We start from the raw sequence: 12769 nt of genomic DNA, 5'->3' as shown, positions 1-12769 counted from the left end.
AGAACAAACCACTCTCCGAGACTACTCATTCTTCTGAGTCACGTTAAAGATTCATTCAAAAAGAATGAATTATTCATGAACGACCGACCCATCACTACTCCATACTGGTTGGCTCCCAGTAAAATTTTACTTTGATTTTAAAATACTACTATTGAATGATCTTACACCACAGTATCTGAGTGGAAAAAAAAATACAGCAGTCTTATGAGACGCAGTAAGATGTGTAATCACTCATTAAAATATACACCATCAAAAATTATTGATAAAATACATATACAGTGAAATCTTAGATTAAGAACATAATTAGTTCCAGAAGTGGGCTCGTATTCCAAAACACTCGTAAATCAAAGCAAATTATAAGAAATAATGGAAACTTAAATTATTCATTCTACAGCCCAAAAAATAAATACATAAAAATAATTCATACAAAATATAAAGTAAAAATTAAACAAGTTAACCTGCAATTTATCTTTTCAAAAAAAGTTAAAATTAATGCTGGTACTATTGATTACTGTACTAGAAGGGTAAATGAATACTGTATCTATACTGTGATGTGAAAATCTTTTTAGAATCTTATAGTTGCGCAGGTCATGCAGTTTTTAGATGCACTCTACCTCCACCAAGAAAGTAATTCAGTTATAGCCTAACTATGGAACATTTAAGTGTTTTAAGATTAAACTTTTTGTCCTACACTTGAATGACAAACACTTTATAAAATAGCTTATTGAATTAGGTTAAAAAATTTTAAAGTTTCAATGCTTTTAATAAAAAAAAAAAAAAAAAAAAAAAAACACAGCTCCACTGTTTACTCATGTTTGCTGAAAGAGCGTTCCTGGTTTAATTATTATAAAGCACTAATGATCAGCATTTCTGAGAGTTTAGATTTCGTGTTTTAACAGGAGAAAATGTAAGGAATTACGTTGTACTTGGTTTTACCTACTGCTATGTTTAGGCGCTTGTCTTTTTCTTCCAATTTTTAACCAAAATATCTCCATATTTCATTTTGGATCACCTAATTACTGGAGACATCTCCTCATTAGTGATGCGTGGGTCTCTGGTAACCCGCGGACCCCCGCAGGTCGGGTTGGAGCGGGTAAAGAAATTGTCACTTAATTTGCGGGGCGGGTTGGGGCGGGTCATTAAAAACAAAATTAAATGAAAAATCCATGTATTTTGCGTGCAATTCCCTATAGCCTATATTAAATATTTGGGAATATCTATTTTCATATTTTATTAAGTTCTTTGATAAGGTTGCGTCACGTGACAAGTCACGAAAGCGCCAAGCAGAACAAAAACAAAAACAAAGAAATAAAAGTGAAGATGGAAGACGAGGTGCGGGAGAAATTAAGGTCGGAAATTTATATCATTAAAAGAAAAAAGGTCAGGCTGCTAAATCTATTGTTTAGGATTTTTTTTGCACAGCGAACGTAAAAACGCTAAATGAACATTTCCGTGTGATAAATGAAAAAAAAAAATTCTGTGGTTAATTAGCGTAGGCTGTAAACTGTAGGCCTGCCCTATACAAATCTAAAATAAAAAATAGTTTATCCTAGATTACAAATGCTAAAATTCATTTGAATTACAATGCCTAGTATGTCTATTTAATGGTCGCGGGTGTGGGGCGGGGCGGGTTGTAAAAATAGATACAGTGGTGCGGGGCGGGCTGGGGCAGGCCAAATAATTTCATAAAAGCGGGAACCGCGGGTTGGAAAAATACCCGACCTGCGCATCACTACTACTTATGGCTAGTCTCCCTACAGTTGCTTATGGCATGCTTAATGTCTCTCATATTCCAAGTTTTTTTTCTTGCTGCATTAGAAAATGTTCCTGCTGTCAACGCAGTTTTTACAAAAGTTTTTTTATAAAAGTCTCACCCAACGGACAGTTGACTACATAAAACGCATTACCTGTTATACAACTGCAGTTATTAATCTTATAGCAAAGAGGTTTAGAGGAGGTTTAAATATAGTGACGCAATCCGGTACCATCCAAATCTGGATGGGTTCTCTGTTGAGTCTGCTTACTCTCAATGTTTCTTCCTCTTGTCATCTCAGGAACAACTGCATTAGGTACTCCACTTGCTCTTGGCAAGCAGGCACCTGTTAATGTGAAGCGCAGGTGGGCATGTGGGACTCCTGACACTTTCACTCATTCATTCATCTATAGTAACTGAATTATTCACATTGGGGTTGCTGTGGATTATGTAGCTTTTATCTTTATATTTCAGCAACTCAATTCAAAAGATATCACTACAAAACATTGTAAATGAAAAAATTACAACAAGTAAGGAACAAGCAGAATCATTCCAGCTCTGTGCTATACTGTAGAAGGTAAATTTGGATTAACAGAATGCATGTGTGAACAAGTAAATTGGTCAGAATTCCTTCAGGACTGCAATTTACCAAAAACAATCAGAGAAACACCTTTGCTTTGAAATTTTGCTTATGTTTTTTCCAGGAAACCTTGTGTTGTGAGTGAAAAATAATACTGAGGAACACCTGCAACGAAGTTGGAAATCACTGAAACAAAAGGTATATAAAAGCACTTCCTACCTGGAGCTGCTCAGTTGAACTGCTGCTGAGCTCATCCCCAGATTCCAAATCATGATGATACTTCTTTGTTGCTTCTCTGGGATATTCTTCAGCAGAAGCAGTCTTGAGTTGACCTCCATCAAACTTTCTCTCATTTTCTCCATCTCCTGTTCTCTCTCCTTCTTTCTTCCTCTCCTTCTGTACATCCACTGCTTTCTCTCCATCTCTATCACATTTCACTTCTCTTCTTTGCTCCCTTAATTTATCTTCTACCTCTCCTTCTCTTTTCCTCCCCATCGCTGTATCTCGATCCCAGCCTCCATCTCTATTCCTCTCTCTATTCCCTGTCCATGGTTCTTCCCTCCTCCTATCCCCTCCGCCTTCTTTCTTCTTCTCCTTCTCTACATCACATTCATGTCTCTTCTTTTCTCCGTCTCCATTTGTCTCTTCATCCAAATTTAGTGGTGCTCTGAGCCTGACGGGGAACTCAGTTTCTTGTTTCCTGGGGCTTTTTGGACTTGCATTGTCCTCTTTGGGTGCATGCAACGACTGCGGACATCCAACAGGGGGTTGCTTGGTCAAACTCTCATCAGACTGTTTGAGCTCTAAGGCAGTTAAAACTTTTTTATCAGATCCTCTTTTTGCCCCAACACCACCTCCGGTGTGAGGAAGAGGTTTGGTGGGTGGCATGAGGGCTCGCCGAACTTCCCGGACATACTGAGCAGGTACATAAAAAGGCTTACTGCCCTCCTCCTTACGGACTTGCCACCAGTCTTCATTGGTCTTCCTTACCAGAAGATAACGTTCACCTTGCTTGATGGTAATCATACGATCTTTGAACTTGTACTCATAGTCGTATTCCACCTCAACGTACAGCTGACCAGGTGCAACTGCAAGGTCGCTGTGGTCAGCCATGCCTTCCTTAAATGTCAGAGGTCAAAGCATACTCTTTAGACCCTGACCAATACTCATCTGAAGAAGAAACAAAAAAAGAACTGCTGATTTGCATCATACTGGCTCTGCTGCCATGTGCAAAACAAATAAATATATACAGTATATATTAGACACACACACACACACACACACAGACACAGTCAAGCACAGCGGGCATGTATACCAGAACACTTAGACAAAGCAAATTTTCCCATATAAAAATAATGGAAACTCCTACGATCTGTTTCACAACCTAAAAACATTCATTATAAAAATAATTTATAAAAAATAGAAAGTAAAAATAAAACAAATTAACCTGCAATTTACCCTAGATAAGAATCCAGACAGAGCAGTGTTCCAGTTAGTGTGTGTGTGTGTGCACACAAAGCTGAAGTTAAATGAAAGGAGGGAGAAGGCTACTGTGTAGAATGACTCCCTCCCTCCCTACTCTCGTCTTACACAGTAGCTCCCTCCCTCCTTATTTGAGAGAAGAGAGGGGGCTACTGTGTCGGATGACCTTGACACACAAACACACACACTAATGGAAATGCTGCTTTGTCAGGAAACTTATTTAAAAAGAAACCTTTAAACTTCTCTAATGACACTTACTTTTGCTTTACGCATGCGCAGACACACATGGTCACAATGTTATAATAAAAAGTACACATGCAGAGTATGAGACTGAGACTAAGCAGGGGAGACGATCATCCATAATCCTGTAGCGCACAAGAGAGAAGAACCCTTGGCTTAGCTGTGATCACATGACGCTGAGCAGACAAAAATCATGCGTACCACTCGTATAGCCAATTCCTTTATGTCGCTAGGGGGCTCCCACATTAAGGCTACTACTACCACTCAGTCGGGAGGGCGAAGACTATCCCGTGTTTCCTCCGAACTGCGTGACATCAGCCGACCACATCTTTTCGAACTGCTTGCTCACACACCATTAGGGGCGGAGTAACACACTCGGAGGAAAGCGCTAGCCGCTCCTTCGGCGTGCGCGAGTTCACAGACGCCTCTGATTGGCTGTAGAGCCGTGATTAATGTGGGAGCGCAAGTACCTCTCACACCTTCACCCTGAGAGAGCTCGGCCAGTCAGCTCTCTCTGTGCCTCCGGCTGTGAGCGGAAAACAGCATCACCCGGGGTTCGAACTAGCGATCTCCGGGATTACATAAATATTTTACGAAAAAAATTATTGCTATAAAGCAACTATTATTTTGTGTTTGTATGCGGGTGTGTACAGCGAGCGTGTACTGTTTATTACAACACGTGTGCACGCGTGTAACGCAAAAGAAAGTCTTATTAGAGAGGTTAAAGATCCACTTTCTCTCTTTCTGTCTCAGCATGCACTTTGTGTCTGTGTGTGCACATGTCATTGGTCACCGTGCCCCTTCACACACACTTCCCCTCCTTTCACCTTCACACACACTTCCCCTCCTTTCACCTTCACACACACTTCCCCTCCTTTCACCTTCACACACACACACTCTCTCTCTCTCTCTGCTCTCACTCTTAACAGCAGTGAGTATTTAGTATGCGCTCACACTAGTGTCATTAGCAATGTTCCTTGTTAATTTTCTTCCGATAAAACAGTGTTTACGTTAGCGTGTGTGTGAAACTCAAATATGGGAGGAGGAAGGGTTGCTGTGTAAGACAAGAAGAGGAAAAGTGTAGGGTCTCATTCCTTCCCTCCTCTTACTTTAGCTTTACACACACACACACACATATATATATATATATATATATATATATATATATATATATATATATACAGTGGTGTGAAAAACTATTTGCCCCCTTCCTGATTTCTTATTCTTTTGCATGTTTGTCACACTTAAATGTTTCTGCTCATCAAAAACCATTAACTATTAGTCAAAGATATCATAATTGAACACAAAATGCAGTTTTTAAATGAAGGTTTACGTTATTAAGGAAGAAAAAAAAACTCCAAATCTTCATGGCCCTGTGTGAAAAAGTGATTGCCCCCCTTGTTAAAAAATAACTTAACTGTGGTTTATCACACCTGAGTTCAATTTCTGTAGGCCTGATTACTGCCACACCTGTTTCAATCAAGAAATCACTTAAATAGGAGCTACCTGACACAAAGAAGTAGACCAAAAGCACCTCAAAAGCTAGACATCATGCCAAGATCCAAAGAAATTCAGGAACAAATGAGAACAAAAGTAATTGAGATCTATCAGTCTGGTAAAGGTTATAAAGCCATTTCTAAAGCTTTGGGACTCCAGCGAACCACAGTGAGAGCCATTATCCACAAATGGCAAAAACATGGAACAGTGGTGAACCTTCCCAGGAGTGGCCGGCCGACCAAAATTACCCCAAGAGCGCAGAGACAACTCATCCGAGAAGCCACAAAAGACCCCAGGACAACATCTAAAGAACTGCAGGCCTCACTTGCCTCAATTAAGGTCAGTGTTCACGACTCCACCATAAGAAAGAGACTGGGCAAAAACGGCCTGCATGGCAGATTTCCAAGGCGCAAACCACTTTTAAGCAAAAAGAACATTATGGCTCGTCTCAATTTTGCTAAAAAACATCTCAATGATTGCCAAGACTTTTGGGAAAATACCTTGTGGACCGACGAGACAAAAGTTTAACTTTTTGGAAGGTGCGTGTCCCGTTACATCTGGCGTAAAAGTAACACAGCATTTCAGAAAAAGAACATCATACCAACAGTAAAATATGGTGGTGGTAGTGTGATGGTCTGGGGTAGTTTTGCTGCTTCAGAACCTGGAAGGCTTGCTGTGATAGATGAAACCATGAATTCTACTGTCTACCATTAAAATCCTGAAGGAAAAAATGTCCGGCCATCTATTCGTCAACTCAAGCTGAAGCGATCTTGGGTGCTGCAGCAGGACAATGACCCAAAACACAGCAGCTAGTTCACCTCTGAATGGCTGAAGAAAAACAAAATAAAGACTTTGGAGTTGCCTAGTCAAAGTCCTGACCTGAATCCTATTGAGATGTTGTGGCATGACCTTAAAAAGGCGGTTCATGCTAGAAAACCCTCAAATAAAGCTGAATTACAACAATTCTGCAAAGATTAGTGGGCCAAAATTCCTCCAGAGCGCTGTAAAAGACTCGTTGCAAGTTATCGCAAACGCTTGATTGCAGTTATTGCTGCAAAGGGTGGCCCAACCAGTTATTAGGTTCAGGGGGCAATTACTTTTTCACACAGGGCCATGTAGGTTTTGATTTTTTTTCTCCCTAAATAATAAAAACCATCATTTTAAAACTGCATTTTGTGTTTACTTGTGTTATCTTTGACTAATAGTTAAATGTGTTTGATGATCAGAAACATTTTGTGTGACAAACATGCAAAAGAATAAGAAATCAGGAAGGAGGCAAATAGTTTTTCACACCACTGTATATATATACATACATACAGGTCCTTCTCAAAAAATTAGCATATTGTGATAAAGTTCATTATGTTCTGTAATGTACTGATAAACAGACTTTTATATATTTTAGATTCATTACACACAACTGAAGTAGTTCAAGCCTTTTAATTATTTTAATATTGATGATTTTGGCATACAGCTCATGAAAACCCAAAATTTCTATCTCAAAGAATTAGCATATCATGAAAAGGTTCTCTAAACGAGCTATTAACCTAATCATCTGAATCAAGTAATTAACTCTAAACACCTGCAAAAGATTCCTGAGGCTTTTAAAAACTCCCAGCCTGGTTCATTACTCAAAACCTCAATCATGGATAAGACTGCCGACCTGACTGCTGTCCAGAAGGTCATCATTGACACCCTCAAGCAAGAGGGTAAGACACAGAAAAAAAATTCTGAAGGAATAGGCTGTTCCCAGAGTGCTGTATCAAGGCACCACAGTGGGATGTCTGTGAGAAGGAAAAAGTGTGGCAGAAAACGCTGCACCACGAGAAGAGGTGACCAGACCCTAAAAAAGATTGTGGAGAAGGACCGATTCCAGACCTTGGGGGACTGAGTCTGGAGTAGAAACATCCAGAGCCACCGTGTACAGGCGTGTGTAGGAAATGGGCTACAGGTGCCGCATTCCCCAGGTCAAGCCACTTTTGAACCAGAAACAGCGGCAGAAGCGCCTGACCTGGGCTACAGAGAAGCAGCACTGGACTGTTGCTCAGTGGTCCAAAGTACTTTTTTCGGATGAAAGCAAATTTTGCATGTCATTCAGAAATCAAGGTGCCAGAGTCTGGAGGAAGACTGGGGAGAGGAAAATGCCAAAATGCCTGAAGTCCAGTGTCAAGTACCCACAGTCAGTGATGGTCTGGGGTGCCATGTCAGCTGCTGGTGTTGGTCCACTGTGTTTTATCAAGGGCAGGGTCAATGCAGCTAGCTATCAGGAGATTTTGAGATAGGAGTTCAACTAGTCTTAATGATACATAAAAATGTGAATTCTGAGATATATTACGGTCGCCCCAGATGACTTTTTTAAGGCTATGTTTTATTAATTTAAGTGTAAAAACACTAAAATGACAATTTATTTTACTTTTCTTTATAAAGGCATGTGTACACTACATTCCAAATGTTTAGAAAATGGCCAAACATATTCATATTTTTGGTATTTTAAAATTGGCCTATTAAAAAGTCTTATCCGTCAATGACCCAAACACATTGTTGGTTTGTTTAAGCTGGGTCAAAATTGTGTGTTATTTCAGGTACTTTAATCACACTGTTGGGTTGCTAGCTGGGTTCATAGCTGGGTTTTGCTATGAATACTAAAAGTGCTGCATGATTAAACTCAGTGTTTATGCAGTAAACCCGTAGGTGAACACGATGATTTAAGAATTTAACCAAACACAAATATATAGATAAATATCTATATGCCATTTTTTATTTAAATCCGATATTTTAATGGTTAGTGATTGGTGCATGGGCGCCAACGTTTTGTAATATTCCATTGTCATTCATACTGCCGTAGTTTTAGAGCCCTTTACTGAAGCATTCACTAGTTAGTAAGTAAGTAAGAACTAAAAGATATTTATAAATATAAAGATAATATATTTGTGTTTAATTAAATTCTTAACATTTTAATGGTTAGTGTTTGTTGCAGACATTCACACTATTTTGGAGGAAGAGCTTGGCTTGTACAGGCTACTTTACACTGATCAGCAGTCGACGCCCCAACGGTAACCAGCAGATTAAAGGGGCAGTTATCGGCTATGACAAGTCGGCTTCTGAGTTTGGGGGCCAGTGTTGGTTGGTTGGAAGCACGTTGAAGGAGAAGATAACGTCAAAAACACACACACAAACTCTCCGTGCACACACACACAAACTCTCCATGCACACACACACAAACTCTCCATGCACACACACAATCTCTCAGTGCAAATAGACCGTGCAGTTCATTCATCGACGTGTATAAACCCGTGGCTTGCACTTTCACTTAACAAAGGCAGCGTTTTGATCAACAGGATGATAAACGTGTGCGATTTATTGATAAAAATGCAGACATAAAGCCCCCTAGTTTGATAAATTTACACCTGAATGAAAGGTGAGAAGCGATTCCGCAGAATCTTCTGACACAATGCTTGCTCTAAAGGACTATACTCGAAAAGAATATACAGTAGAGAATAAGAATCATATTCACAATAAGGTAATTAATTAAATAATACAATAATATCAAATAAGAACTTTATCTAAAATCCGGACCGACCAAGTTTCTAATTCTAATTATACTGTAGATACGTACATACTGTAGGTTACATTTTAAAACTACAATCGCAAGTAAATTACAAACTGCATGTAATGTGAAATATGAATAAAACAGTATTAGAAACAAATATACGATATGGTAGTATATACAATGAAAAATATATTTACACGAGTGCTCAAATGTAAAGCAAACACAATTATTAATTTATTGTGAATATTTAACTTCATTCAGCCGTTTAAGTTATATGAAAAATAACGTTTCTACCAGCCCACATATTATAAGACAAAGACAAAGTACAACAAATACAAAAGTGAATAATCTTTAATAAAGTTAGCCTAATACAATATTGTTTCCAATGCTAAAGCAAATATGATTTTGTTTTAGTCTATTCGCTGAATACAACGCGACCAAGGTGATGACCCACAGAAACCATGCTACTGTAATCCCCCTTCTCACCTTTCATTCACGATAGGTGTAAAGTTATCAAACTGGTTTGATGGGGGAATTCACAAAATTGAGAGGTTTCACCAGCAAAACATAAACATAAATAGAAAAATAAACATAAGTAAATATAAAATGTTTAATTGTATCAATTAAAGCAGACTTCATAGTTTAATTTGATACTTTGAGTGTAATTCATAAATTTACTGAATATATTCAGATTGTGTAAAATAACGAAACCTGTTTCCTTCCTAGACCTTTTGTACCACACTGTACAGTAAACCCTAGTGCTCAATGTCATTAAACATATGGAGTACTGTTAACTTAAATAATTACAATTTGTTCAAATTAATAGACCTTGGTGAGTATTTTATAATTTTTTTTGAGTTTTGCCAACTTATTCGGGTTTACAGTGCATTAAACATTTCTAAAATTCATTTAAAACCGGCGTGCTTAAACCCATGGCTTGCACTTTCACTTTACGTTTAGGTTTAATCAAATAAACACAACATATGGCAAATATATTATCTCAGAGCTTTTATTTGTTGGGTCATAAATGCAGTGTTAAGTTACATTCCTGTGTGTCCACTCTGATTTTTTTAACCACTACTGAAAGGACTTTAAACAACGTATTTATGTATTTATTACATGCCTCTTCTGTAAGTACCTCAAACCAGAATTTATTAATGGCAGTAATTAAATCAGATTTTGTATTCGGTTTTGCTTCTTTTCGAACATAGTCTTTCAGAGCATGCCACAGCATTTTAATGGGATGCATGTCAGGAGATTCGGCAGGTGTCTTCACTCAGTTAATTCCCTCTTCAGCAATCACTTTTCTTGCAGCAGTGTGCTTCGGGTCATTATCCTGGAAAAAACGGTGATGAAAAGCGAAGTTTTCCTTAATGTATGGGGCAGAGGTTCCTTTTATAATCGCCTCTTCGAAGAAAGACCTGTCCATTATTCCATTAAAAATGGCAATAGGCCCTGGTCCAAGTCTAGAAATGGCTCCTCAAACATGAATTTTAACAGGATGTTTCGGCTTGGGTTTGAACATTTTTCTCAGTATATAGCACAGTATAAGACAGAGCTACGTACCGATTAATTTTGCGAGGGTTGCGTTTGCGTGATGTCTGTCCTTTATAATGTCTTCTGATGGTGCTCAATGTTACATCTACACCAACAGATTTCATATGGTGGTGTATTTCGCGACTAGAACTTCCAGCAGACTTCATTGTCCTGATGTCTTGAGAATGAAGCTTACTGATCTTGGTCATTTTGAAATGCTTCTACTGTACGTGTGGTTGGACTGTATTAATCCTGGCTATGTATGTCATAGTGACGTGGAAAGTGAGAATGGGTTGTGGATAATCTAGATTCCTCTATTCATTATAATGTTATTCTACCCTAAAATCTGACCTAGGGTTTACTTAAAAAATTATGGCAACAAAGTGACACCTAAAATATTTAAGTACATTTTACTACTATAATAATGAATAAGAAACATAGAATAACTTATTTAAATGTAAGACAAAATATATATTTAATTGTAAATTAAATCAAGTCAATATTTTAAGCTAAACTAAATCATTTTAAGGAAAACAGTTTTACCCTTACGGAAATTGCTTGGCAGTAGAACCTAGTCTTTCTAAATTTGTAAATTTAACAAAATTTCTTTAGTTGTGACATGGGCAGAAAAATTTATTAAAATTTTCCTATTTTTTCCTTGCTGATTTTAAACTGAAAAAAAATTACTTGAAATGGAATTAATAAATAATCAGCATTTGTTTAAATCAGCTTAATTTGACTCCAGAATGCAGTTTGTACAGTAAATCTTATTATGCACTTGTCACTAATATTAATTTATCAATTGTTAATTAAGCCCATTTCCACTTTTTACAGTGTAGTACTACAGTATTTACTAATGTTAAAATATTAAACATGAAAATACTAATTTTAAAATAATATAATTATTATATTTATATATAATTTAATAAATAGCTGTCCATCTTTTTTTTCTTTTCGGTTTATTATACACTTCTGCACCATTTATTATAATATTATATACATACATTCGTGTGTTATTTAATTCTTAAATCATCGTGTTCACCCATGGGGTACACATGACCAAATACTGCACCGATCACAAACCATTAAAATATTGGAATTTAATTAAAATGACAGCAATTTCAAGATGTATTTTGGTCATGTTCACCCATGAGGTATATATATATATATATATATATATATATATATATATATATATAAAAAACGTGCGTGTCATTTTAATTCAAATCCATCATTTTAATGGTTTCTGATCGGTGCATGGGCGTCAACTCGCACGTTCTGTAATAATCCATTGTCTTTTAGAGCCCATTACTAAAGCATTCGCTAGTTATCCATCTGATATGCAGGTCAATCTGCATTTGAAAAGGATTAAAAATGAGCAAATGTATGTATGTATATGCATATATATATAGGGCTGCAACAACTAATCGATAAAATCGATAATTATCGATAATGAAATTCGTTGTCAACGAATGACATTATCGATTAGTTGGGCTGCTCACGTCACTGAGGAGCGCGACCACAAGATGCACAAATACACACAGATACACAGCCGCTCGCGCAATGGAGGTTACAGAAGCGTCTGCAGGAAAAAGCGCGCGCCCCGAGTCCTCCAAGGTTTGATAGCAATTTACATTAAAAGCCTCTAAGAAGACGGTAACCTGCACGCTATGCAAGACCGAGCTTACATGTCATGTCATGCACGAACACTTAAAAATAAAACATATTGCTGTTACGGATGGCGAAACGTCAGCAGGGTCAGTAAAAACTGTATCTCGTCATCGTGTAAAGGTTGTATAGTTTAAGTGCTTTTGTTTAAACTGTTTGCTAACTCGGGACAGTCGCGCTAGATCTGTTCATGTGCTACTCCCTAGCATCACATTGCGCAATCACCTCATGAGCAATAGTGATTAGTTAAACGGCGCTAATTTAGATTAGCTTAAATTACACGGTGCGAATAACAGGAGAATATTACATTCAGTGATTGTTGTGGTTTTCAGCGAATGCAAATAACAGTACATTTGTGACTATTAGCTTTTTGCATTTCTACAGTTTTTTTATAGTCCACTACAAAGTTAACTTGTAATTTACTGTGGTTTTACTTATACATACATCATTTTATTATACAAAATTA

General features: G+C 37.6%; 1 protein-coding gene and 1 pseudogene across 2 annotated transcripts in view; both read right to left on the bottom strand.

Annotated features, from left to right (window-relative positions):
- LOC128512881 (rho GTPase-activating protein 12-like) overlaps positions 1 to 12769 on the bottom strand; it is a 136565-nt gene that overhangs the window by 97353 nt on the left and 26443 nt on the right. For both annotated transcript variants that reach the window (XM_053486368.1, XM_053486367.1), the window contains exon 2: positions 2553 to 3503. In XM_053486368.1, coding sequence (XP_053342343.1) covers positions 2553 to 3446 — 894 coding nt within the window. In that variant the 5' untranslated portion in view covers positions 3447 to 3503. The remainder of the gene's footprint in view (positions 1 to 2552; positions 3504 to 12769) is intronic.
- On the bottom strand, positions 10140 to 10844 carry LOC128513443 (uncharacterized; annotated as a pseudogene).

The sequence above is a fragment of the Clarias gariepinus genome, chromosome 25, assembly GCF_024256425.1.
Source record: "Clarias gariepinus isolate MV-2021 ecotype Netherlands chromosome 25, CGAR_prim_01v2, whole genome shotgun sequence".
NCBI classification, from domain to species: domain Eukaryota; kingdom Metazoa; phylum Chordata; class Actinopteri; order Siluriformes; family Clariidae; genus Clarias; species Clarias gariepinus.
This window is presented reverse-complemented; position numbering and strand designations above follow the sequence as displayed.